This window comes from Solea senegalensis, linkage group LG14, assembly GCF_019176455.1.
Source record: "Solea senegalensis isolate Sse05_10M linkage group LG14, IFAPA_SoseM_1, whole genome shotgun sequence".
Classification (NCBI taxonomy): Eukaryota; Metazoa; Chordata; class Actinopteri; order Pleuronectiformes; family Soleidae; genus Solea; species Solea senegalensis.
The window spans coordinates 3,999,623-4,027,406 of NC_058034.1; the positions used below are offsets into that span (position 1 = coordinate 3,999,623).

The following is a 27,784-nucleotide window of genomic DNA, read 5'->3' on the forward strand; positions in this document are numbered from 1 at the left end:
TGTCTTGCTAATCACTGGCAGAGCCTCTCTAGACCTCACAGATGTTGCAATAATACGGGGGATTAACAGGCTTAACACTGTGGGCATATTTGGGGAGTTACCCCCAATGGCCTGGCACTGAAGCCTGTCAGCTTCTGTGAATTTGACCTTTTTTTTGTTGTTGTTGTTGTTTGTTTCGCTCTGTGCTGTGATACCGCAGTCCAACATCTTTTTTTTTTTTTTTTTTTTTTCAAGTGCCTGGCATGCTGATGTTGTTTTATCCAGAGTGATGAACTGGGCTCTGTGTTCCTGCAGCTAAACCGGAGCTTGGTTTAAAACACAAACTGCTTGACACATCCCAGGAAACAACACACAGTGCACTGTAGTGCCTCACTCTCACCTGAAGTAACATGTACACATTTTTTCATAGCTGCCTTATACTGATACTTATATATATATATATATATATGTATATATATATATATTTTTTTTTCTCCAGGTGCCCTCTATCTGTTAGCCAGCACTGTGTGTAAGCTCGTTTTTCTCCTGTGACGCCTGAACGTCCCCAGCCTCCTCTGTTCTTCTCTTTAACTCAGCACTGAAAGATAATTAGATGGCCTTCTCAGACTCAGCATCTTTGCTGCTCCCCTCTGTGTCATGTGGTGCAACTGAGTCCTGTTTTATGACCAAGCATATCTGAAATACTGTGTATGCATGCTGTGTGTCATGTGTGTGAGTCCTGTTTTATGACCAAGCATATCCAATGTATTTCTGTCTGGATCCTAATCCCAAAGGTGATATTAGTCTGGTAGGGGGCCCATCCTCCCCTCCACTGTGTGTGTGTGTGTGTGTGTGTGTGTGTGTATGTATGTGCTGCAGGCATCGGGGTCAGGCAGGAAGCCCAGACAGGCTCTGCCTCGACCTCTGACCCATGGCTGTCTGCGAACTCAGGGGGTCATGCTCAGCATTGATACAGACAGCTGATAGACGCACAAACAAACGCACTCTCCCGTTAAAATGAACAGTTTGCTGTGGTGTCTGGTGACACAGACGGTGTCGTGCAGCGTCATCCCCCTCGAGTTACTGTAGTGACTCAGTGTTGGGATTGGGATTACTTCACCTCGTAACCAGTAGTGTAAGGGATTACTTTACAAAACAGTGTTCATATTGCAATTACTAAGCAAAATGACACAGAGTTCCTGCATCATTAGATTCCTTTTTTGTCCTAAAGAGATCTTATGATGACGTGTATGTGACAGTTTGGACGGAATATGAAGAAACTGAAATTATTATTTTATTTGAACAGCTTTGGTGTTATGGGTTGTATTGTTATTTATTAATAAATTCATTTTATTCTTATCTTTTTATCCATTGCCTGAATTATATGAATTTTATCCTTTGTTGTTGTCTGCATGTGGATGCACATGACTGCTGACTACACAACTACAGAATATCCTATCCTATTCTATTCTAATAGTAATTGGTGTGATATCAGGGTTTTTGTTTTTATATACATAAGTCCTCTTAGGAAAATCAATCCCTGCATAATAATATTTTTAAACTTTTTAAAACACAGAGAATGGGGGAAATATTACCAGTTGAAAATTAAAGAGACTAAATGTATGTGCAGAGTGTGAGGTCTTCTCGTCACTAATGACTCTTTGTTTGTTTGATTATGTCTTCACAGCTGCAGCCAAATGGGGCCTCCATCGCTGGGCCCGACTCTTACGAAGAACAAAGAACCGACGGCTAATCTGCACACACTTGGCCACATATGCAAGAGACAGCATCAGTGTGTGTGTGTGTGTGTGTGTGTGTGTGTGTGTGTGTAATTCAGCTGTGCTGTCTGCGGTCTGTGCGGAGGATGTGGACAGGTAAGTCGGAGACGCTTTTAAAAGGTATGTTTGGAGGTTGAATCAATTTATTAGCCGTCTGAAGTGCACAACAGACCTGAGCCAAGCAATATTTTTTCCAAAACTTAGGTTCATTAACGAGACCCTGAGGGGTACTTCTTTTTTTTTAACTCATTAATTGTACAGTCAAGTATTTGACTGTAAAATTGTTTGACAAGTTTGTTGTTTGCAGGACTGTGTGCACATATTATATGTTTATATATCCTGCAATGAAGTTACTTATTAATCAGTGAAATTTCAAATGTATTGCCTTGATATGATTTACTTTTTCAATAAAACTGAACAATTTGTGAAATGAAAAACTGCCTGAGTTTTTTTTGACTATGTAAACAGACATTATCAATGTGATGTGCTTTCATTTTAATCCTATTTATTATAATCCCACCTACTTTCCCGCAGTAGTAAAGGCTTTCTAGGAATGCAAATGTGTTTTAATTCACAGCTTAAAATATTCCTTTGAGACATGTCATGCTTACAAAATGTTTTAGTGCTGCTTGCCATAAATATTTATGCTTTCGTAAAAGTTTATGTATATCTGTAAGCTGTTTAAATGGAAATCCATACGTTTTTGTGACTACAAAACCACAATTTCATTTTCATGGGCTTTATTGACAATAAAAATATAAAATACTGCTACAAACGGTGAAAGTATCAAAGTATCATGGAGGACATGGCATGGGAGGGCACAGGTTTGTGTTGGTTTGGACTGCGCTGATTATTCCAGCGGTGGTTAAAGGGGTTGGAAGGGGAACAGTTAAACCTAGTGGCCTAAATCTGTGGTGTCAATTAGGTGTCTTTGTGTATGAGCAGCAGGGGCATTGAAGCGAGTTGCTGGAGCTGAAGGAAACTCTGAACAATGATACACATTCATAACCTTGTCCCGCACACACACACACACACACACACACACACACATACACACAATGGTCAGATATGTTTTGAGGGGATCACACCTCCTTTTGTTTCCCCGCAACACCTCGTAGAGGCGATGCCCCAGTGTCCCCAGTGTGCTCCACTGCTCTGGCTGAAATGGGCTCCTTGCTCCCCTCTGGTTCCCCCTCTTAGTCTCTGTTTCTCCTCGGCCTCCAACTGACTGGTTCTGACCTGAAATTAGGGCCAGGCAAGCCTCTATGTTCAGGGGCCATCATAAAAGGAGATCTGTGTGTGTGTGTGTGTGTGTGTGTGTGTGTGCACCACGGCCCTGAAAGACAGTGGGAGATTATCCCATTCTGTGTGTCCAGTCACCAGTGCAGTATTGACCATGGTGGGCCACCCATGGAGCATCCAGCCAGCCGTGAGATGGCCTGATATACATGCTTACTGGCCTCGCTGGATTCCCCCACTCTCACCAGGGAGAAGGTTGAACCCACATGATTTTTAAAGACACGGGAGTCTGGACATGGAGTGACCATCACTACACACACACACACACACACCCTCTGTACAGTGAGAGACATTGCCATCAGGTCGTTTTCTGTGTCCTGTGAGGCGAGGCGGAGGTCATTGGGAAGGTGGAAAACCTCTTTAATGGTGGGAATGATACCATAACACCTATAGATGGAGTTACGGATCATGTCACATGCAGTCTGTATACAGTGTAAAAGTCTTGACAGCAAGGCCCGGTCAATCCTGATGGTGAAGACGAGTGGAAAATATGTTTTATGCCCTTATCTGTATTTTCTGTACAGTATTTACTAGCAGTCATTCGCAGGTCCTCTGTGGACCAGGACCAGGACAGCTTTTTACTTGACATTTATTTGTTTATAACGTGCATAAAATGTAATTTCTTAAATCATTTATCATGGAAATGTCCGGTTTACCTGCACAAATGGCACTAAATAGAGTCCGAAATGTTATGTTATCATATCTTGTGGCGATCTGCATTGTAAATTGGGATCTTTAAAAAAAAGTGGGTCCCTCATAACATCCTCTAATTTCAATTATAATGCATTCGATTTTCTTGCCTCTTCTAAAGCAAAGACACACAACACAAACACTTAAATTGTCACAGACGTACACATTTCCATCCTTTCCTTGTGGAAGTTTATAAATTCCCTCTAACTTGTGGTGAGAGCTCATCGGGAGGTAAAAACAGCCCCATTATTGAGCTGAACAAATCCTCAGGGGTCGGCTAATTGTCCTTTAATTGCTCACTTGTTAGTTTGTCAATGGAGAGTCTCTAACATCCTGACTGTTAACAACACAAAGGCCTTTAACAGCATGACCGGGCTGCACAAGGCTCATTAGCAGTAAAAACAAATAAAGGACTTTATAGATGGATGTGAATTTTTACTGCACGTAAAGAAACATAAAGGTGCGAGAAAAGCATTTAATTTGTTCTTCTTTCATTTTGATTTGTTTTATAAAGAATCCCTAAAGACTGGTTCTAAAGGTTTATTTTAGCACCTTTCAGGGATTCGGTAGTTTTACAATGAAAAATTGAAATATTTAAGAATAATAAAACAGGCTGGAATTAAACAACACCCAAAATAATGTAAAATTAAGAAGAAAAACGACATCCAAATATTTTAATATCATCTCCCACTGTTTAAACGTTGGCCTTTTGTTGTTCCTCGTTTATTGCTTCTTTCTTTCTTTCTTTACACCCACAGCAGTTGGTTAAATGAGATCATGGACACAGGCAGATGTATGAAATAAAGGAAATTTGATTAATTCACTTGATGGAGAAGAGTAAACAAATAAAGCGAGCACATTAAACGGTAAAAGATAAGTAAAAATGGTTGTGCTCCAAGTCTTTCTCTGCGTATTTCACGCTTTTCTTCCTTGTGCGTTTTTATTTTTAATTCCACAACTGGTACGTTTTATTTCACCGTGTGAAATAATAATAATAAAAAATTAATGAAACTCTACGGCACCTTGGTACTTTACTCAGAAACACAATACAGTTTAATTTAGCAAATGAGTTCAAGTCAATTGCCCTCATGAGACACTCAGATATTCAAGGAGTTTTCACATCTGACGTGTTTCATATTTCATGACAGCAATCTCGACACGACACATATCTGATTAACAGCGCGAGACGACTGTATGCCCATTAAGCGTCAATAAATATAACACAGCCTCGCCGTTTATTGTATCCTTTTTTACATTCTCATCATAGATGGAGATGAATTCATTAACAATCATTCAAAAGTAACATTTAAACAGTAACGTTAAACGTGTGCCTCCCTTCAATGAGCAAATAGGATTAAAGGTGTAATATGTAAGAAAATACGGCAATTTACTTATTTTTAAAATGTGTGCTGTATTGGTAATCAGTTTGTTTTAACTTCATATTATTACTTTAATACATGTGAATAAGAATTCAGACCCTGATGAAGTAAATGCCTTTTACACAAGTGTAATATCTCATTTTTAATCCTGTTTATACTGTAAGCCCATACGCTAGATATTCTGCCACCTAAATATCTATAATGGACATTCAATTTTCCTTTTTATATTTGTTATTATTAATATTTTTCTATATGGTACTTTCACACGTGTGGAAATGCATGTTTCTTATTGATTACCTTTGTTTTTGCCGCTGTGAGAATGGAAATTCCCCCACTGTGGGAATAATAGAGAACTATATTTTATCTTATCTTATGTTTCAGTAAAATTCGCATGTATCTTCACATGAGATTTATTTTATTTTTTTTGACAGAAATAAATGTAATTCTGAACCTCCTTTTGTGTATCTGTGTGTGTGTGTGTGTGTGTTTAAACACACAGAAGTCGTCTCCCAAACTGCCCTGAACTTGGTCGCCCCCCAGACACCTCATGAAATTGGCCCACAGTACAGAGGCACAGGTTGGGGGAGGGGGTGGTCTGTGGTGGAGTCAGGACATGGATATGGGTACGGGGGGGGACTGGGGTGGTGGTGGTGGTGAGGGGCGGGTTGCTTTGAATGTCCGAGAACTTGGAGCCTAGTTTGTCATGCTAACTGCAGCCATGCCATTGAATGTGGACACAGGGAGCAGAAGGTTCACAGGACCCCTGCCATTCTCATGTAAAGTAGAAATACATACATGTTTATAAATGAACGCCCGCTGAATGAGGCCGGCGGTCGGGTTCGTCCTCTCCTCCGTGCATGCTTTGTGTGGAAAAATGTGAAGTCACATGGAGCAAAATTTGGATTAAAAAGAAAAAAGAAAAAAAAAATGGTATCCCCTTAACAAAATCCTGTCAAGCATAATAATTAAACAACAATGTTAGGATGACAATTATGCTGTATTTTAAATATGAAGCAACACAGATTAATAACTGCTCCTAATGTTAGGATTTTTAGCAAAATGCATTTACTGATATCATTATGATCGCAAACTCCTCATCCTTAACGTCATATGACTTTGATACTTTCACATGCAGTGACATAAACAGTGACCTCACATCCAGGCTGACAAAAAAACAAATCCATCTGGATTCCACGATAATCCTGCAGGCATCTCCGCGTCTCACCTCTCATCCATTTGACGAGAAGCTGCTTATTTAGTGTCAAATCTGCCGGTGGGAAATGTCAGCTGCAGCACAAGCACTCTCACCTGCACATTTACTCTCTTAATAATGCGAAACTCCTCCATGCAAATGAACATGTAAACACACCACCACCACCACCACCTTTAACAGAGCAGTGAGGAGAGCAATGAGTGTATGTGTGTGTGTGCCCAGATTTATGTGTCCAGATTTATGTGTACACTATAGTTTCACAGCCAGGCATTCAAGGAGTCTCCATATGTGTATGTACATGCCTGTGTGTGTCTGTGTGTGTGTGTGAAATGTGTGTGTTGTGCCCCCTCATCTGCACTTGAAGCAGCCATTTGGAGTCTGTATTTGATTGAGTGAAGGCCAACGCAGCCTGAACACTCCCTCTAATGGAAGAGTGGAGCCCAGCAGCTCAGTAATGCACTGACCCCAGAGCTTTTACAACGCTGCCAGCCGATAAGTGGCAATATGCTGGATCTTATAAAATTAACAAGACTCAGCTATGGGGGAGAGGCAGCGGGGAGAGTGGTGACAGGAGAGGACAGTGTCCCTATAGCACTTGTAAATATCAGCATACAGTGTGATATTATAGCCACTCCTGACTGACTTTTATAGACACGGCGCTGTGATTTCATATTTTCTCACTCATTTCTTAGCTTTTTAAGGGCTGGTTTATGGTGAAACCTTTACAGGCCCGTTTATGTTAGATAAAATGTCTCTCGAGGCATTTTAATGCCGCTGAATTTATGAAAGCAGCCGTGAGGGGCAGGTGCTGGAGAAAAAAAAAAAGCTGAGCAAATCTTCAAGCCGGAGCCGGGCTCAGCATAGCACCTCAAAGTGGGTGTGTGCATATGCATATGGATGCTATACATTCCCGCCTGAACCTCCTGTACTGTGACATTTACAGGATAATCCCAAAGTTAAACAGCCTCTATGCCTGGTTATGCGCCATCTGTTGTGTTTTTGCTCGAGGTGGCCTCATCCAACCAGAACAGAACGTTTTATGAGCTCTGGAAGAACATGCAAAAACAATATTTCAGCCGCAGCCACTTTGTCGGTGCATCCGCATCTGATTTAGTGCTGCAAGACGCTTTATTCCTGTGTGTCTTCCAATTTAACCTCCTCACCTCTCTCACACAGGATCAGGCGGAGGTTTGTGCGTATGAAAACGCTGAATTTGTGTGCATTTTTTTCGCCCATATACTCCCATATACTCTGCATCTGTATGTGTGTGAACAGCTATTGTCTGCCCGTGCTCCAGCGGGTGCTTCAAAGTGAATTATTCATGTGAGATTTGAATACATGCAAATGGTTCACTCCCCTCTCCTGGCACAGATCCAGGTTACCTATGGCAACGGCGCCTTCAAGAAGCATCTTTCCATCCCTCCTCCTCCTCCTCCTCCTGCTTCACGCAGGCACCCGCCCTCCAACCATGTTATCCACCCAGTGGTATTGTTTCGATTGTTGCAATACCAGGCAGGGCGGCTGTACACTGTAGGGTGGCAGGGTATCCCATAATTCACAGTCAAGGTCATGTATGGGAGAATGGTAGATGGAGGGATGGACAGATGGAAGGAGTGCAGGATCCCTCCATCCAGGTGCTTGGACGCAGAGTTCGGGAGACAAGACTGGTGAAGAGGAGGAAGTGTTTTCAGGTGGTGAACGATGTTATCATCAATGCGACAGAGCGGGAACACGCTCCACTGCTGGTCACATTTTGTCACCGCTTATGCGCATGATCCAGTTCTGCAAAACAGAATGAGTACAGAAAAAAAAAAAACTGAGCACATTTGAATGCAGCATCTTATTTTTATTTGTTTTTATTTTTTTTAAATACATTTGAAACTGGCCACAAGCAAATAAAAAATATAGTATACTATAAAAATGTCACTATATTTTATAATATAATATTAAATATAATACATTACAATTTAAGATATAAATTGTGTCATCCATATTTTATATTATATTAATCTATTTGATAGAAAATCAGACCGTGTATGTAATATAATGTATAATGTTTGTATAGAGCGTGATGAAAAATGCCAATAAATGAGTTATGAAAACCAAATGTGTTTTTTTTATGTTCAATACAATAACTACAAGGTTATTTTGCTGCCATTTGAATGAATGAATGAATGAATGAATGAAGAGGGGTGTGATTTTACATCATCTCAGTGACTGTAAATCGATGTCATATCCACTGCCACCATCATTTTTTTCATTATAATATGTATGTATAAAAGTATAAGAAAAACACACTATGATACAAAAAATAATAATTAGTGATTTAGTGGTGGTTTGTATATTTGTTTTTTCTTCCTCAAGTCATTTTAGATTCTTAAAAAAATTTAATAATTATATTTGCACCATTTATAAAGCAACACAAATCTTAAGCCGAATGATGTTGTAAAAAGTGAAGAGAGTGTGTGAATGTGCAGAGGGCAGAGGTCAAGTTCAGGCCATGAGGTGATCAGAGCCTAACTAACCTCGATAATAGCTCAGCAAACACACAGAAGGACAAATGCTGCCATCTACTGCAAACAAGCAGTACAGGACGTGTTGTGCCCATGTGGGTCAGAAGTTTCCATCACATTGACAGAGAATGTGTGTGGATTTGATTTGATTTGACAAATTCACTCTTATTATTTAAGACCTTAAGATTTTTAACTAAATCACTAAATGTTTTGTGATGGTTATTATGGGATAGTCCTTTATTACTGGTTACCTGTGACTTTTTAACACTGTACAAATGTGGTTGTTTATTAAAAAAATAATAATAATCTGTTTTACCTATGATAAAAAAAAGCAAAAAAAACCCCCAAAACATTAACATGAATATTTCAGAAAACTACACATTTATATTTTTAATTGAAGGCCAGCGTACAGTACCTTTGCTGATCACATAGCTCCCTCATGTGGACAAAACGAGTCATTGTTCAGTGGTGTGGATGGAAACTTTATTAGCACAAACGCAAACATATCATGTTTGGAAATACTGCACATTTGAAGAGTATATACATGGTAAATAAAGCATGATGATTCCTTACTTAATACCACCGTTAGTTAAATATTAACTGTACCGAGTTAAGGGCTTTGGCATGTTTATATATTTTTATTTCAACTGTGCCTAACACTAAAGCAAAAGCTATGATGGGATATGCACTGCAGTGTAGGGACAGCATAAAACGTACATTATTCATAACTCTTAATATATGCACATAAACCAACATCTGTTATTTATTTGCCATATTTGATTATCCTCCACTTTTTGGATGTTAATACTTTCACACACACACACACTCTCGTCGAACAGTGCAGTCCTGCTGACATGATCATTAGCCTCTTACAGTCATTTGTTCCATCAAATGCACACAGGCACCAATTTACATAATCCCAGTTTTGTTACCAGGTGCAAATCATATATCTGACAACATCAGATTATTTAAAAAAAAAAAATCCAAAAGAAAATGTGATAGAAAGTCATGTTTACAACAATACTGCCGTTTAAAACCCTGTTCTCTCAGCTGATTCAGGATTAAGATGAAAGAACATTGCAGGTCCAATAAAGTGCAAGCCTAATGTATTAAACCAACACAAACCTCTTCGTCATTTTCCATCAACTGTTTCACTTCATCCACCATGAAGACGTCCATGATTTCAAAGCAAAAGTGGGACGAGCAGAGACTCAAAGACACATTTTTGCTACAAACGCTCGTGTTTGCGTGTCTAGAAATATACGCCGACTCCACGACATCGCGTCTAAAGCAGTGTTCTGCAGAGTGTCCCTGCTCCAAGTGCAGACACCGTTGCCATGTGACAGACTTCAGCAGTCTCATCTGTGCCGTTACTCTCCTCCCCCTGTTGCTCCGTCCAAACTAACTCTGGGTGAAGTAGCCCATCTGATGCAGCTTGAGCAGAAGGTTGTTCGCGATGTCAAATGTGGTGAAGCTAATCCCCACTGCGACGGGCCCCTTCACCCAGTTCATGCTGAGGCCTTTGTATAGTCCCCTGATCACTCCTTCTTGTGTTGCAATCGCACGCATGGTTCCCAGAATTGTGCTGTAAGAGGAGCCGGTTACACCAGCAGTCTGCATCCGCCTCCGCACAATGTCCAGCGGGTATGCGGCCGACTGACCAATGAGGCCTGCGCAGGCACCAAAGGCCAGACGCTCATGAGGGTAAGGCTGAGATCGCTTCGTTTTTTCTACAGTGAGCGTAAAGAAACAAAACAAATCGGTCAGGTATAATAAAAATAAAACACTTATATACTTAAATATAATGCAAACATTAGAGGGAATTTAGAATTTCCTTACCCGTGTGCAGCTTCTTTAGGGTCTCATATGTGAAGAACGTGATTCCTGCGTATGGGATGACACCCAGAATGGTGGGAGTGAAACCTCTGTAAAGTGTCTTCACCCCTTCCTCTTGGGAGATGCGCACGAAAACGTGCATGATGTTGCTGTACCTGTTGCATCAGATCGAACAAAGGCATGCGTTCAACAACAACGCCGAACGTGGATACCATTTTTTGACATTCGTTTAACGTTTAAGTAAATTGTGGAAAATATATCGGGTACATTTTTTAACCACAAAACAAACGCACTGCAGGTATTTATTTATTTATGGCCGAAAGTTTCACTTTAACACTTGGGGCGAAGCAAAGTCCGACACTGGGTTTGAGACCACTGAGCTCGTGAAGTATTTGTATTACGTGTTCTGATTGGCTGCTGCAGGGAAAATGTACTTAACTTTGACCCACAATTGACCCACAATGCAGTTTGGTAACACTTGATGCTTCTACTACATCCATGCACATTACAGCTACAGCTAAATGTGGGCTAATCACAACAAGCTTTAAGTAACGACATAAAGTACAACACAAACAATACAGAGTACAGAATCTTGTGTGTGGGGGGGGTTGAAACAACATGTAATGTGAGACGTTCTGCACTCATGAGATTTCTGGTGATGTAACATTAGAGGGGAGCTTACATTTCTCTGGCAGTGACGGCCATCCTGGCTCGCACCATGTCCAGCGGGTAAGTAAGCATAGCAGCAGATGTGCCGGCCAGAGAGCCAGCCAGGAAACGTGGGAAAGGAGGCAGCGCTCTGTCAACAAACAACACATTTTATTTGTTTTCTAATAAATGAGCTAAATCATGTAATCATATGCCATATTTGTAGATTTAGAATTAGATTGGTTTACCATTAAGTCACAGGCAGAATATTTTTTTGTAGTTATTATATTTGTTTTCCTGTTCAGTCAAAGCCACATGTGGATTTGTTCCAGGTCTGGTGAGAACTCAATTACTCGATTACTAAATTAGTTATAAATGAATAAACTATTTGATAATTGATTCGTCGGATTGAGTGTTTTTAAGGAGTTAAAAGTATTAAAAGTTTCCTGGTTTTTCTGCTTCTTAAATGTGAATATTTTCTCCATAAATCCATGTTCCATATAACAAAGAAATCATTCTAACAGAAGAGTTTTTGGTGTTTGGACAATACAAGACATTTGAGAACATCATCCTCTCTGATCAACGTTTTCTCACATGTTATGGACCAAACGATGAGGTAGTTGCAGCCCTAGTGCCATCACTGTACCTGTGTGTGATTTCCTGTTGCATGTGTGACCCTTACTGTATAACCCTTGTGCATCCAATGACTATTTGTAAAGTATTTGAAAAAAAGAAAATAGAAAGAAAAAAAGAAGTCACATTCCAACAACTGGCAAAAATAGCATTTCCTTTAATTAAGTTGTGGCTTTTTTGTTTGATAGGGGGAGGACTATGCTATGTTGTTTTGTTTACATGTTTGTATGTAAATATAGATAAAATTGAAAATAAAATAGTCCAGTTTCACAATGCACCTCAAATAGAAGTGGGGGAATCCATTATTGTAACTTATCATCCAGGAAAAATGTGTGTTGTTGCACCAAAACTCATGGCAGTGAGTTAGTTTTGTATAATTACTTGATTTAAGTCATTAATACTTAAAAATAAAAATGTTTTACTCACTTTCCTTGGTAGCCATAGTAACCCCCAAGCAGTGTTTTATACTGTTCATGAGACGAGAACTGAATGGCAGCATAGGGCATGACCCTAACCATGGTGGCGGAGTTTCCCCTCCACAGACTGAGTAGCCCATCCTTCATGAATGTACAGTAAAGGACCCTGAACGCCTCCTGGATACAGAATACACATATATATAATATAATATATAGATATAATACTTTAGTCATTTTATAAATGTTATAAACAGTATAAATGCACAAGGACATATTGAGTTTGTATACGAGTGTGTGAAATAATGGCTTAGTTCAACCAACTACATCCTTGTGTTTCATTAATCAGTCAACATATTTAACATGGTATTGTTAATTAATTAGGATGGGGAAACTCAGCTTACCTTAGCAGAGAATCTTTTTGAGGACACTGAAACAACAAAAGAGACTTAATGAATCTCAGGGTTCAAAAAACAAAACCAAACACATGTTGGCTAAACATCTACTAAGAGGATTAGCAATTAGTTAAGAGCTGTTCTAACTAAGTGAAAACATGAAAACAGTGCTTCAATTTTCTGCAGAGAGTAGAACACAACAGAACATACAGTATCCCTTACATGTAATCATCTTAAATGTATGCTCTGTATTTGGAAAGTTTTACACAGTGTCCGTCTTACCTTGGAAAATGATCTTGGTACGATCCAGTGGTGCAATGACTGTTTTGGCCACAGCTCCGGCAAACGCACCACACAGCAGTGAGTCCAGAGCAGTAAATCTGGGCCTCAAGTCCTATTTGGACACACAGACGTGTTTTAAGTGGGTTACTTGGGAGACATTTTGGACCGTGACAAGATCTCTTCAAGTGTGGACAAAGAAACACAGTTTAATCATTGGCCGCTGCATATTTTTGTGCACAAACTGTACGATGTTCTGGAGCAAAGACACGAGCAAACGTCCACATAAAAACTCCTTTGTCACTCGGCAACAACGTCAGAGCGGGGAGGTTTTTCACGTGAGCTCAAGCCAGAGTGACCCAACTGTTGTTCAGTGATAAGGAACGGACGCATACGTGTGTGCAAACTCGTTCAGCGAGAACGGACAGTTGAACCCAATAAACAATCCCACTCACTGATAAGATAAAGCATCTGACCCAAGCACGTGCCTCAACTTCCACCAGGGAAGACACAGTTTAGAATGCCATTCATTTTAGTTCAGCAGCTATAACAACCTTTATAAATTACATGACAGTTACAGCTAGAGCCAATCTATATATATATATATATATATATATATATATATATATATATATATATATATATATATATATATATATATATATATATACACACACACACACACACACACACACACACACACACACAGACACACTTTTTAACTTTTTACTTACTTTTACACTTTTTTTATTTTATTGATTGGCTTTAATTATTAATTGAAGTGTTTTTATTTTCTTCATGTTGTCTTATGGTGCTTATAATATTTGCTATGATGACTCCTTTACTCTCTGTAAAGCACCACGGACTGAGTTGCCGTTGAAACGGGCTATGCAAACACATTTGCCTCGCCTTGCATTGCTTTGTAAACTAAGGCCAGCTTTAGATTAGGAGGCACTTCCCTGCTATTTACAGCTATGAAGTGGGAGAGGCATGTCCTTGCACAGTACCAGGAAGGATTTACTGCACAACAACAACCACCGCCACCACCACCACAGGCCACACTGAGTCCCACTGTGTGCCGTTTGATTATTTTATATATATAAAAAATACACATACACACAGATCAGCCATCAGTGTTGTCACTGTATATGGATCTTTGCATTCCCTTTACTTTTGTCAGTCACTTTGCTTAAGCTACAACTTGTGCACTATACATTGTGACACATGTGCACATTTTGTATACATAGAAGTACATACAGTACACTTGCCACTCCACTTTGTTATTAAGTGCACCTGTTAAACTGCTTAATAATACAAATCAAATCAACTCATCACATGGCAGCATATGTGAAATAAAGATGTTTGTGTAGATTCTCATTCATCCAGGTTCTAGATATCCAAAAACACTGAATCTGTAGAAACTGGGCAAAGGGAAGAAATGTGATTTAAGTGACCTTGAGGACTTCAAAAAGTGCTGATCTTTGGGTGTTTTCATATAAAAGCATCACTAGGATTTATAGAGAACGGGCCGAAAAAGAGACAATGTTCTCTGGCTGAAAAAAAAGCCAGGTTGATGCCAGAGGTCAGAAGAAGAATGACCAGACTGATTTGAGATGAAAAACGGGAAAGCAGTAACTCAAAGGGCCATTTGCTACAAAGAAAGAATGCAGAAAACCACCTGAAAGCACAAAATGTTGAACGTCAACGCAGATGATCACACTGGGAGCCACTAATATTTATCACTTTATTAGGAGTCATGTGTACCGAATAAAGTGGCCCATAAGTAGATACACAGCCACTTTATTGGGTACACCTGTGAAACCACTTGATAATGCAAAACTAGTCAACCTATAGCATGACAGCATATGGTAAGAAAGGTGTTTGTGTAGATTCTCGTTCATCCAGTTTATAGTTACCCAAAAAAACTAAATCTGTAGCAACTGGTCATGAGGAAGAAATGTGATTTAAGTGACCTTGAATGTAGCATGATTGAATATAGGGAACAGGCAGAAAAAGAGACAATGTTCTCTGGTTGAAAAACAATGCCCAATTAATTAATTAATTAATTAAATCTTCTAAACACACTGCAGCTCACACATTACAGACATGCCCATTTGGCCTCTGTAACGTGTCCAAACAGGTGTAAAGAGTTGCAGACTGTTTTGAACATGTCAATGAGTCATGAGGAAACGTATCACTCACCTTTGCTTGGCTGGACGGTGGCAGAGCCAGCACCGTGGCCTGCGCCACGGGCAGACGGCTCTGGTGGTCATGTACACGATGGGCCATGTGTGTGCACGTCACGGGTGTCCAAAGAATGTCCACACACTCAGCAATCGCCCCTTCAGGAAGACACTGCAGATGACAGTGGATGACAAAAACGCACTTTACTCGAGAGAATAACAGTCCGCCATGTCGCCCTCGCCCTCATCTGTATCATAACACGGGTGCGTGATTACGCGCACGTCCATATTCAAGTACACAAACAACCAGGCTTGAAAACAAGGACACTGCATCGCCACGGATGAATCCGTCGTTATTCCGCAGCACTAAACCAGTCACACTGTTCAAAAAATAACTAACCATCACACGTTACACACGTACACGCACTAAAACGGGACAAATAAATAACTTGGTGACCACGCCTCAAATAAATAAACTGCGAATCACAGAAACACAAACAATCATGCATAACTACAGTACACAAGCCCGTGCATCGTCATTGCGCTTAAATCTGACAGTTGCAATAAGTTACCTTTCTTGTGTTGAAAAGGCGCAGTGTTTACAAATCTTCGCAGTGTTTCAGAGAAGTCAACAGCAGCACCAGTCTGCTCTGCGGAGTCTTGCACACATTTGTTTGCACACTGGAGGCTGGAGCTCGCGCACTCCCTCTCATAACTTGCCACAGAGTGAAAACGATGTGTCGTCTCTTCGCGTTGCAGACGTTTCTGAACGTGATCGTGAAAGACAGGTGAAAAGCTGCAGCAATGTGTTGTTTGTGTATTTATAGACGACGCCTCCAATGAACAACTGCGTACAGGCTCTGCCTCTTTCTGCACACGAGTCTGTTTGGGCTTTTCGAGAAACTGGGGCATCGGATTCTCTATTTTTGACTACAACCCCCAGCACTTCTGCTACGTTAATTCCGTTACTCGGATGAAATCTCGCGATTTTAGCAAAACATTGGGTTGCCAGGTTTGTGCATTGTAGTCACCAGGTTTTTTTTAAGAGAAGTCGAAACATTATACAATTACACGAAGTACAATTTCACTTAATTCATTACCATAGGTTTGTTAGTGGCTGCTCACGAGAGCAGGATAAGTAACAAGATGGAGAGAGGAAGAGGATAGGTACTATTCTTCACCACCAGACTGATCTGTTCATAAAAGGAAACTTGTTATTGTAAGTGTCAACTCATGCCAACACTTATCCATTGATTCATCTGACTCTTTTGTCGAGAGCAGCACATACACTATATTAACAGATTGGGAATGAGGAGACTTTTAGGTCAGAGTTTATGATAATTACATTTTTAAAAATACTTCAGAGAAGATAAATAAAAGAGTAACACAATAAAGTAAATACAATGTAAAGTGCTGGGTTAACATAAAATAAATTGATTAAATAAACTACAGAAAGCACCCGGAGAGCAAAAAACTCCACTAACCTCCACAGTGTCAGTTCACGCCTCTACTCTCACACATTACTTTTAGTGACCATCATTGCTAAAATCTCCAAAGATTGAAGTAAACTGCAGTGTTTAACCAAGGTGTGACTGGTGAAATGTACACACTCCTTACTCAATATAATATTGTGTGCATGGAAGTTTGACATATTGTCCACTTGTACGCAATATTACACAATATTGTGCACTTGCACAAAACACTGTCCACTTCGCTCCACTGTTTAAAATGTAGCTCTGTGTTAAATAAAAGTTGTATGTCTGCCACTGTATTTTCTGAAATGATTTCATATGCATCTTCATTATCAATGAATAAAAAAACAAACAAAGCTTTCTTTGGCATTGGACGTTTTTGTCTGGGGGGGAGGGAGGAGGCGAGTTCTCCCTGGCCTGACCTGGCAACCCGCAAATCTGGCTATACCGCTGAAAACTTGTTGTCGTCGGGTAAAATGGCGTCCAACGTAGAGGCCCCGGAGCGCTGGTACCTCGCCCTACTCGGCTTTGCGGAGCATTTCCGAACATCTAGTCCACCCAAAATCCGCCTCTGTGTGCACTGTCTACAGGCCGTGTTTCAGTTTAAGCCTCCACAGAGGATTGAGGCCCGGACGCATCTTCAGCTCGGCTCGGTTCTCTACCACCACACGAAGAACAGCGAGCTGGCCCGCAGCCACTTGGAGAAAGCGGTGAGGGACGTTTGCTCTAGGAAAGAGCGGGGATGCTGTAGAGAAGGGGACGGTGGTAGGCCGCACGCAGCAAAAAACAGAACAACGGAACCGTTTTAATAGCAGTTAATTTAACAGGGTTATAATCTTCACAGAAGTTATACATTTATATTCATTTTAGCCGTTTTTTTCAGCTGTAGCCTGAGTAATCGTCCCGAGTCGACCGCTTTCGTTTTTTTCCTCCACTGTTGACCTAGCCGCTGTGTGGGATTATACTGGTTCATACATATTGTAAACACAGCTCTCTTTGCATCTTTTTTTTGTGTTGCAGTGGTTTATATCGCAGCAGGTCCCACAGTTTGAAGATGTCAAATTCGAAGCTGCTAGCATTTTGTCAGAACTGTTCTGCCAACAGGTAAGTCATGAGAATGAGTATTCGTCTTCCTCCAATAGTATACAAAGTGTTAGCTTAGTAGGGCTTCATTTAGCTGTCTTTTATTATGAGTGTGCACACAGAATACAAACAAGAACGAGTACAGAAATGTAGACCGTTAAAGAGAACGTGAGAGGTGAAATCACTTGTGATTGTGCACCGATGTTTCAGTCTGCTCGCACTCACTATGTGCATGCATGCTTGGACGTTCACTGGCGTTTTCAAATGATCTTTCTGTGGAAATCCTCGATCTTGATGCGTTTTTCAACCGGAAACACGTCATGGAATAAGGCTTGACAAGACGATCGCTCTGTGTATCGATTGTCCCGATATACTATACGTAAATTTAGCACAACAAGTAAGGACATTTGGTTTGGTGGATTATTTCTTCGTTGCAACAGTGCTTATTGGCAATACGTATTATACTGTTGGACAGCCTGTTTACATCCCTTTTTGAATGGTACCACTTTTGTAAGGTAAATGCATTTGTGGTTATGAGCAGCAGAGTTGAGGCATCAGCATCTCACTCACTGGAAAAACATTTGAGGCAATCTCAATGCAGAGAGATATCAAGATGAGATTCTGCAACCAGTGGCAATTCCATGTCTCCACAGTCTGGGAGGAAACTGTATCCTCCCAAGATGACAACGCTCACCCCCACAGAGCGGGGTTTATCAGAGACTACTGCCAGAATTTGGAAGTGGAGAGGATGGAATGAACTGCCTGCAGTTCTGACCTCAACCCCATGATCCCACACTTGTGTGGGATCAGCTTGGGCGTGCTGTTCGTGCAAGAGTGACCAACACAACCACATTGACTGACTTGCATCAAATGCTGGTTGAAAAATGGAATGCCATCCCACAGCTGTGTGACCAGTGTGAAGTGGAGGTGCCAGGCTGTTGTGGCTGTGTATGGTTCGTCCACATGCTACTGAGCCCCCTGTTTGTCAAATGACTAAATTATTCAATTGCCAATATGTCTTATTTCTTCAGACTTCAGTCAATAGCAGAATAAGCTGGTTGGCATTCACAGAGAAGATTTGTTTTTTTCGTGTAGGCAACCCACATACTCAACTCTGCTGCTCAACTCACAAATGCATTCCCCTTACAAATGTGGCTTTTCAATGGTATACGATTTACTACCAAGAAGCATTGTTACAGCAAAGAAATAATCAACCAAACACAATTATAATCAAGTTTGTGTGTCGACTGATATGGTTTTTTGATTGCTGGTGATAATTTTTTAGGGCAGCCGATTTTTTTTTTTTCGTATAGTATTTTCAAAAACATAATATTCAAATTAAATACATAAGCGGGTCTTCAAAAAACAAGAACAAATATTTTAGTCAACAAAACCCCCAAAGTTTTAGTTACGACATTTATCAAATTTCTGAGTGCAAAAGTATGTCATAATTGGCTGATAAATAATACTCAGCCTCTATCTACATTTGAAGAAGATCAACTGACACAATGACAACATACTAACATATATTGTTGCAGTAAAACAGTCATGTTTTCTTTGGGGTATAATTATCCTTATAACTTACACCAATAAAAAATGTTGTTTATGCTCTTGATTCCTGTCTATGTGGTTGTTTATATTCTGTCTGCTCTCATTATAAAGACAGCTAAAGGACACCATAGCTTAGCTACAAACACCCATTGTGTATTTGAATATTTAGAGTGAAACAAAGTGTTTTTATGATGTTGCAAGCAGAATAAACATTATCATCTGTTATTGACTAACATCTACTGATACTTGCAATCAATTTTCAGAACTTGGTGGACTCTGCAAAACCACTCCTGCGTAAGGCCATTCAGATTTCACAACAAACACCATACTGGCACTGCAGACTGCTGTTCCAGTTGGCGGTATGTACAAGTATCAGTGCGTCCTTATAAGGAGTGATATTGATTGTGTTTACATGGACAACATTATGATGATTTTAACCTGCTGATGACAACATTTTGAATCAAACAGTGTTAACAGCATTTAGTAAATACCTTATTCTGTACACGGTCATACTTTGAATAAGCAATAATCACATTATGTGAGGTATTCTGACCATATTATGTTGACATATATATGTTTTAATCATGTCATGTTTCAGACATGAATTATAATCACACTATGTTCCGTGTCATGTAAACAGGAATATGAATGGTATTTTCTAGCAGGAATCCACATGAGCAGCATGATCTGAATGTCATATTCAGAGTATGTATATCCATAGTCTGATTACTGTTATCCAAGGAATATGGTCACAGTTAAACTGACAGCAAATTAACGGCATTTGAAGTGGTGATAACAAGTGTGGCTGCAGTCTGCTTACACTTGTGTTTTTGTTATGTTGCTCTTGTGCATGTTCTTTTTCTTACATTTTGCTTGTCGCTTGACTTACTCCCAACTCCAAAATGATGACAGGAATGTTTGTATTGTCTCTCTCAGCAACTTCATACACTGGAGAAAGACTTGGTGTCAGCGTGTGACCTCCTGGGGGTTGGAGCGGAGTATGCTCGAGTGGTGGGCTCAGAATATACCAGGTAAAGGTCACTCAACAACAAACTGCTCACACACTGCATGCTCTTTAGTGCCCTGGTTTGCTACTACTATTATTAAAGCCCGAGATTTGCCTTTTTGGATTAGCAAATTTCTGTTTCCATTCCATTTTTGATTATGACACCTCACTATTAATCTGAAGTACACAGAAAACACATATTTATATAAAAATAATGAATCCTAAACTGGCCATTTTTGGAACCACTGTGTTCTTGTTCCCATGTTCATGTACAGGATATGTTAATTTAAAGACTATTCCAAATTACATAATGAAGCCCATTTGTTGGGACAAATTAACATAAAGCACTACAATGTTGCCATCACATAGAAAGTATTGTTTTAAGTGATGTTTTTTTTTTATTTAACCAAAAGTAATTTGAATAATTTTAAAATATTGTGGAAAACTGACCTGATGTTTTTGCATTTTTTAGGGCACTGTTTCTCCTTAGTAAAGGAATGGTAAGTCCTGTTATACTTTATTTGTACCTTATACATTTTCCATTACAATAACAGTTTTCTTGCATATTTAATATGAAAAAAATGTTCTTTTTCTTTTTCTTCTGCAGTTGTTGCTAATGGAGAGGAAACTCGGGGAGGTGCATCCTCTTCTCACACTGTGCGGAACTATTGTAGAAAACTGGCAGGGAAACCCGATCCAAAAGGAGTCCCTCAGGGTCTTCTTCCTGGTCCTACAGGTCACACATTACCTGGATGCTGGACAGGTAGGAGATTCAATCTGAAAAAGATGGAAAACTTAACAGGCATGTTAATGGTTACTGAGAAAATGCTTTTTATGCCCTTGTGCCATCAGGTGAAGAGTGTGAAGCCATGTCTGAAGCAGTTGCAGCAGTGCATCCAGACCATCTCGACACTCCATGATGATGAGATTCTTCCAACCAACCCAGCCGACCTCTTCCACTGGCTGCCCAAGGAGCACATGTGTGTCCTCGTCTACTTGGTAATGCCACTTCTTCTGTCTATATGCGGCATTTCAGCAATTATCTATAGTCTTCTACTGTACTTTTCTCCCCCCTCACCTTTGGTTTTAGTCAAAGAGCTTTTGTTGTTTTTACATTAGTAAAACAAGCTACCAGACCTGACAATCTGCACTGCACAGTGAAGGGTACAAAGTCTAGAGTGTGAAAGAGAGATTCCTATGTGCCTCTCATGCACAGTCGCAGGTGAAAAGGTCGGCCTGTCTACACTGAAGGTAATACGGTTGTTGATAACTCAAGCACAGGATAGAGCGATGGTGCAAGTGAGCACGGAGCAAACGGTGCTCCAAATAGGATAGTACACAAATACATGACGGAACACTGAGTTATGATCTCTTATGTCATTATGAGGGGTGAAACCAAATTAGACTGGCGGGCTGCCATAGTCTAGATAATTGATGGGAAACACTTGCGTTTGACGTGTGTTTTGTACTATACTAACCTCCATTGTTAGTTTTATACAACAGCAGTGAAATGAATTGGTTTGCAGTGTTAAATGTTTACTATTTCTTGTCATTTTACAGGTGACAGTCATGCACTCCATGCAAGCAGGCTACCTGGAGAAAGCCCAGAAGTACACAGACAAGGCTCTAATGCAGCTAGAGAAACTAAAAAGTGAGCTACTACCACTCTGTGTTTCTATGCTTTTCGAAACCAAATGTCAGCATGATTAACAGAAAAATAAGCAACTATTGTTTTCAGCATTTAAACACATTCTGCTTCACTGTGATTCATTCAGTGCTGGACTGCAGCCCCATCCTCTCTACATTTCAAGTCATCCTACTGGAACACATTATCATGTGTCGACTTGTCACGGGCCACAAGGCCACTGCGTTACAAGAGGTACATTGTTTTGCTTTAAATGGACATCCGTTGAGATTTGCTGTATTGAACTGTGCAAAGGATACAGTTAAACAACATGGAGGCTTACATTTTGTAGCATCTCATGATGGTGATTTGCACACTCAAATGAGCATGTGTAAATAAACAGTGGCTCTCTGTCCTCTTTGTCCAGATCTCACAGGTGTGCCAGCTGTGCCAACAGTCCCCCAGGTTATTTACCAACCATGCTGCTCAGCTTCACACGCTTTTAGTGAGTATTTCAAACCTAAACTGGCTTCGACTTTTGTTTGCAATGCCAAGTGTGAAAATTCAGAGGACATGGTCAGAATGTTGTTGTTTACCTGAAATGTCAACAAAACTATGATGTAGTTTTTAGTGGTTTTGTGGTTGTTTTATTTAAAGTAACTTTTACCGATTTAACTAATTTAATACTTGAATTGAAAGTTATATTTCCAAGCTTTTGTTTTTCAGCAGGACAACCATGTGATAGAAATGTATTTTTAGCATATTAGCAACAATAAGAAAGTAGTATAATCACATTGTTTTCCCTACGGAAATGTAATACATCCAAAGAACAGACTGCAAACTAACGTTATGAACTGTAAAAACTATAAAAAAAACAAAAGAAACCTCATTAGACTTTTACATCTCTAGTATTCGATCCTCTTAAGATATTCCCTGTTCTTTATATCCCAGGGTCTGTACTGTATCTCGGTGAACTGTATGGACAATGCAGAGGCACAGTTCACTGCAGCTTTGCGGGTGAGTATGTGGTGATGTTGCTGTCTCTCCTAAGATACTTTCACCAGTATTTTCTCTACTGTATTTATTCCATCTGCTGTTCCTACCTTCTTTCATCTTAAACATTTCTTATGTTGTTGTTGCTGCAGCTTACCACACACCAGGAACTGTGGACATACATTGTAACCAACTTGGCCAGTGTCTACATAAGGGAAGGAAACCGACACCAGGAGGTCAGTTAAACAATAATGACAATGAGTTGCTTGTTTAACAATTACAAAATTGTAATGTTTGCTGAAGTAGTTTGACTCCTGAAAGAAGTAGTTTGCCCATGTTTGTTGTTTGAGTGGTTAATCTTACCATTACCTGGTTTGTCCACCAGAGGGCACTTGTGTTTCCAACAGTTGGCAGAAAACCATACTACATACAGATAATCAATTGAAAACATCCTTGTCTTGACTTAAGTTTAACAAAACACATGGCCATTGTAGTAACCTTGGATAAAAGTGCACTCTTATTTTGAAAATATACATGGAGACAACCCCTGAAATTGAATAACTAATATTTGATTTTCAGCTGTACAGCCTTTTAGAGAGAATAAACCCTGACCACAACTTCCCAGTAAGGTAAGCAGAAATACAGAGAAAATACATTTCAAGTCTTGAGTTGAAAGGTGTTTTTGTTATTATGTGTTGATTTACTGGTCCTTGTGTTTGATTCAGCTCCCATTGCCTCCGCGCTGCTGCCTTCTACATCAGGGGTCTCCTGTCTTTCTTTCAAGGACGCTATAACGAGGCCAAGTATGTCACAATCTCAATGGATTCCTGCAAACACACAACCCTCTGGTCCACTGTGCATTGATGCATAATTGTATTTATTTGTGTTTCAGACGTTTCCTAAGAGAAACCCTGAAGATGTCTAATGCCGAGGACCTGAACAGACTGACTGCCTGCTCTCTGGTTCTGCTGGGACACATATTCTATGTACTGGGCAACCACAGAGTAAGACCAAATGCTCAACCCATATGTTTGTAGAATTGGTATTTATCTGTTACTATTTGAGTGATCAATTGGGTTTCATTGTTGACCTATTTACATTTGTTAAGAAATACATTATTTTGTTATGAGAAACTACCAGTATGATCACTTTATGATTAATTTTAACAGATTATATTGTCTTAATAATCTAGTATGCTAACTACGACAGTTAAAGGTACAGTGTGTAAACTTTAGTAATTGGTGAAGTTGCAAGTTGCAGCTGTATATCCCTCACGTCACCCTTCTCCTTCACGTGTGTTGGAGAACCTATGTAGCTATGTAGTTTTTAAAAACTTAAGTATAATTATTATAGATTTAATTTCTGCCATTTTACTATTTGTTTTACTCACCGGACTTGTAAGATAGATCTATTACTGGACACAAAACTGACAATTGGTAAAACCACCCGATAACCAAAGGGCACTGAGTTATTCCCTTGCTCAGATATAATGCAGCACATACATTTCAAGACCCCTCATAATGTTCACTTTGTTTAAAGGAAAGCAACAACATGGTTGTGCCTGCAATGCAGCTGGCCAGCAAGATCCCCGACATGTCTGTTCAACTCTGGTCTTCAGCTCTGTTGAAAGGTATTTTAATTCTCTCTCCTGTCTATCATGTGAACCGTTATTCATGCTCTTTGGCTTGTCACCCTTATTTCAGCAGTTGGGATACCAAACATTGTGGTCACGATATCTCTCTCTACCTTTTTCTGGATGTGCTGTTGCAAACACGCTACGGTGTGAGCAGATGTTTAACAACCTTCAAGCCATTTAAACTGACCCTCAGTTACTCTTGAACTTACTTTGCCTGATTTGAGTGACATATTTTTCACAGTGCACCAACCAAGTAGCAACCAGTAATGATGTCACCCATAAGAATCTGAACTGAATCTGATTTGCAATTTGACCGGCGACATGTTGAGCTTTTGCAATTGGAATTTGACAGACGTCACCCGCAACCACCTGTTGGACAATACCAGCTGTCAATCACGCTGGTGTCCACTCGCCACGATTTATTGTCTGTTTTCCTCTAAATGTCAACATTATTTACAAAGTCAACATCAAATTCAATAGAAGAAGAAACTAACAGTTGAGACCATGAACTCCTCAGGAAAACAGTTTATTGATGTTGTAAATCCATGAAGAATGCATTACTCTCTGAAAACTTCCGTTCTAACAGTTATTTTTGCAACCAGCAGCATTACCCCCTGGTGGCTTTTCAATTTACCTCTTCCTTAGCCTCATTTGGCAGACCACTTGTATATATGGTCTGTGGTTACTACCCACTCATTAATGTATATAGTGGGATAATATTTCAGTCAGCCATCAAATGTTTTTGAAACTGAAGGTAAAATAACTGTGCAGTGTTGCTGTAAGATACAAACTGTAGTCAGACCATGTAGTTTGACCACTTGCTTTGCTTGCAGATCTGAACAAGGCACTCGGGAACAATATAGATGCACATGAAGCGGCCCAGATGCACCAGAACTTCTCCCAGCAGCTGCTGCAGGACCACATCGCTGCCTGCAGCCTCCCCGAGCATAACCTCATCAGTGTATGTCAACCAGACAAATGTGTTTTTGAAATGTTATATCATTTTATTTTGCTGTTTTTTGTTCTGGGTGTACCTGTGTACTGCAGTGCTGAGATTACAGCATTTCTCTCTTGTTTTTCCAGTGGACTGATGGCCCTCCTCCTGTCCAGATCCAAGCTCAGAACGGCCCCACCACCAGCCTTGCAAGCCTGCTATGAGGAGGCTTCTATTTTGCATAATAACAGTAGCTGGTGCATTATCACTAGCAACAGATTGATGCCTAACAGCATGTTATTAGAGGACTTTAACCAGTGACAAACTTTGAGCCTTCAATTGATTTGATTCCTTTTTGTCTGCTATTACATTTTCAAAAGTTGTTTAACAGTCACAGCTACTGTTGTACATGTATTTCATCCTCTCTGATGGCTTGGATTGGCAGGACATTAGGGGTACGGTTGGACTGCTACAAGCAGCACCTTTGCAAAAAAAATGGCTTCCTTGCCTCTGAAATGGAGCGTCATTCTCGACAATTGACTGTTTTTTTTCCCATTTGTTGGAAAAAATTAGGCGATAACTGGGTGGGGCAGTAAAGAAATGTAGAAAAAAAATTAATTTATTCATGTTGATATTTTTATAACTCTTGGTAAATATTTTACATCTTGCCTTTTTTGTATGGATGCAGTTTTTCTTTTTCGTGCATGAAGTTACTGAGGAGGACCCCTTGTACAGTACTTTCTAACCTGGGTTGCTAACAATTAATTCTTGGTAGATCATTTTTGTACAAAATCTCATATTACAAATAAAATGGAGACCTCTTGTAATATATTTTCACAGAATAATCAGTTGATCGGTTGGCAGTGTACATTGTTTTGGGATAGCACACTATCAATTGTGTGCAGTTCTTCTTTGGACCAGAAGATGCCTCTGTTGGGTCTGTTAATGAGGAGCAGCATTTAACTACTTCTGGGTTTTATATCATTTGAAAGCTACCTTTTAAAAAAAAAAAAAAAGAAAAAAATACTCCTTCAACTAATGTATTTTTTTGGAAGTTCCATAATGTATGAATCCTTATTGATGTATTCATTTTTACAAATCATGTTAAGACTTTTGGAGCTTACAATAATCTTCAAATATTTGAAAGTGGATTTATTTTATTTTGTTATGTTTTAATTTGTCTTGATAGATCAACTTTCTTTACTGTATGTTTGTATAGATTCACCACTTGTTGAACGTTTATTGTACAGTGACTTTTTTATGAAGTCAATTTAGGAAAGTGTGTTAATGTATTTTTAGGTATCCTCTCTAGAAATCACAATGCTTGGTATTTAAGACACTCTGTACGGACACAGTTTAAACTTAAGTACTAGCCACATTCTATCCAATGCCTCTGTTTTTAATGCTTACATTGATTTTAATTCTTTTTTTCCAATAAAAATACGATTGAAAGTTTTTATGCACTGATTCTACTTCCACTTTGTAGATAAAATAGTTGAGTTTATTGGATTAGTTGTGTCGGGATTATGGGCTTGTGTGAAAACGTATGCTCAGATAATTATGTTGATTGGAAGCCAAACTTGACAATGCATACAACTGTCCTGTTCGCTCCTGCTTTTTGGTCTTGTCATAAAGAAAAAAACTGCACTGTGCAGCCATTCATGTGCACCTGAGGAGCATTAAAAAACACGTTTTAAGACCAGCGTGGAACAGTAAACTATACCTACTCCACACTCAGCCTTTTATGCCTCCTCTGGGATCAACACTGCACAAACACAAAGCTGGACCAGGACTAGTATTTGCTTCACCTTCATTCCTATAATTCTTGAATAATTTGGTGGTGGGAGACATGTGCTTTCAACCACCATCCATCCTGAAGCTCATATAGAAGTTTAATGATGCCCAAATGTTCTGCATTGTTCAGTGTTTAGTGTTGTTATCATTCAGGCTCTCTGTAAAGTTTTGAAATTAGGTATTTAGTGAATAGCCAAAAGAAATCCCACACAAATGACAGGTCAAAATCAGGGCCTTTTGTGCAGTGCAGTTCTGTGGAAAGTGCACGTGTCTCGAAAGATATGAAGACCATGGGGATCATAAAGACCTCGAGGACAATGATTATCCATCAATCTTACTCCAAAAGGATGCCTTTGGGTTTGTTTCACTGTGTTGTCATTTATTCAGGAAAAAAATGTTTGACAGAACAGTCAAAGTGTCAATTTGAATCATGTGGTAGTGGATGGTAATTTC

At 39.7% G+C, this 27,784-nt stretch overlaps 2 protein-coding genes and 1 long non-coding RNA gene across 6 annotated transcripts in view; 2 read left to right on the forward strand and 1 right to left on the reverse strand.

Moving 5' to 3' along the window:
- LOC122780795 overlaps positions 1-2,194 on the forward strand; it is a 42,918-nt gene extending 40,724 nt beyond the window's left edge. For all 4 annotated transcript variants that reach the window (XR_006361737.1, XR_006361740.1, XR_006361738.1 and 1 more), the window contains one exon: positions 1,667-2,194. This is a non-coding gene — a long non-coding RNA (uncharacterized LOC122780795). The remainder of the gene's footprint in view (positions 1-1,666) is intronic.
- Positions 2,195-9,320: 7,126 nt separating this feature from the next.
- On the reverse strand, positions 9,321-16,135 carry LOC122781255 (mitochondrial coenzyme A transporter SLC25A42-like). The gene is made up of 8 exons (XM_044044858.1): positions 15,811-16,135; positions 15,258-15,410; positions 13,059-13,170; positions 12,786-12,811; positions 12,395-12,561; positions 11,370-11,486; positions 10,691-10,842; positions 9,321-10,581 (listed from the first exon to the last, which is right to left on the reverse strand). Exons 2-8 carry the CDS (start codon positions 15,342-15,344, stop codon positions 10,253-10,255), a joined length of 990 nt encoding a protein of 329 aa, XP_043900793.1. The 5' UTR covers positions 15,345-15,410; positions 15,811-16,135; the 3' UTR covers positions 9,321-10,252.
- Positions 16,136-17,151: 1,016 nt separating this feature from the next.
- On the forward strand, positions 17,152-26,996 carry mau2 (MAU2 sister chromatid cohesion factor). The gene is made up of 18 exons (XM_044044767.1): positions 17,152-17,420; positions 17,731-17,814; positions 19,608-19,703; positions 20,281-20,375; positions 20,823-20,850; positions 20,958-21,113; positions 21,203-21,349; positions 21,911-22,001; positions 22,126-22,229; positions 22,402-22,479; positions 22,926-22,991; positions 23,120-23,203; positions 23,547-23,596; positions 23,693-23,770; positions 23,860-23,971; positions 24,507-24,597; positions 25,437-25,564; positions 25,687-26,996. Exons 1-18 carry the CDS (start codon positions 17,187-17,189, stop codon positions 25,759-25,761), a joined length of 1,797 nt encoding a protein of 598 aa, XP_043900702.1. The 5' UTR covers positions 17,152-17,186; the 3' UTR covers positions 25,762-26,996.
- The last annotated feature ends 788 nt before the right edge of the window (positions 26,997-27,784 follow it).

What these genes read in the sequence shown, in the direction of transcription:
- LOC122781255 (XM_044044858.1), bottom strand. Translation starts at nt 15,344, where the DNA reads ATGGCCCATCGTGTACATGACCACCAGAGCCGTCTGCCCGTGGCGCAG. An exon ending in CAAAAAGATTCTCTGCTAAG is followed by an intron (nt 12,562 to 12,785) that starts GTAAGCTGAGTT and finishes TTCTGTATCCAG; the next exon opens with GAGGCGTTCAGGGTCCTTTA. An exon ending in TACTATGGCTACCAAGGAAA is followed by an intron (nt 11,487 to 12,394) that starts GTGAGTAAAACA and finishes GTTTGTTGACAG; the next exon opens with AGCGCTGCCTCCTTTCCCAC.
- mau2 (XM_044044767.1), top strand. Translation starts at nt 17,187, where the DNA reads ATGGCGTCCAACGTAGAGGCCCCGGAGCGCTGGTACCTCGCCCTACTC. An exon ending in ATTACCTGGATGCTGGACAG is followed by an intron (nt 21,114 to 21,202) that starts GTAGGAGATTCA and finishes TTGTGCCATCAG; the next exon opens with GTGAAGAGTGTGAAGCCATG. An exon ending in CTCAGCTTCACACGCTTTTA is followed by an intron (nt 22,480 to 22,925) that starts GTGAGTATTTCA and finishes TTTATATCCCAG; the next exon opens with GGTCTGTACTGTATCTCGGT.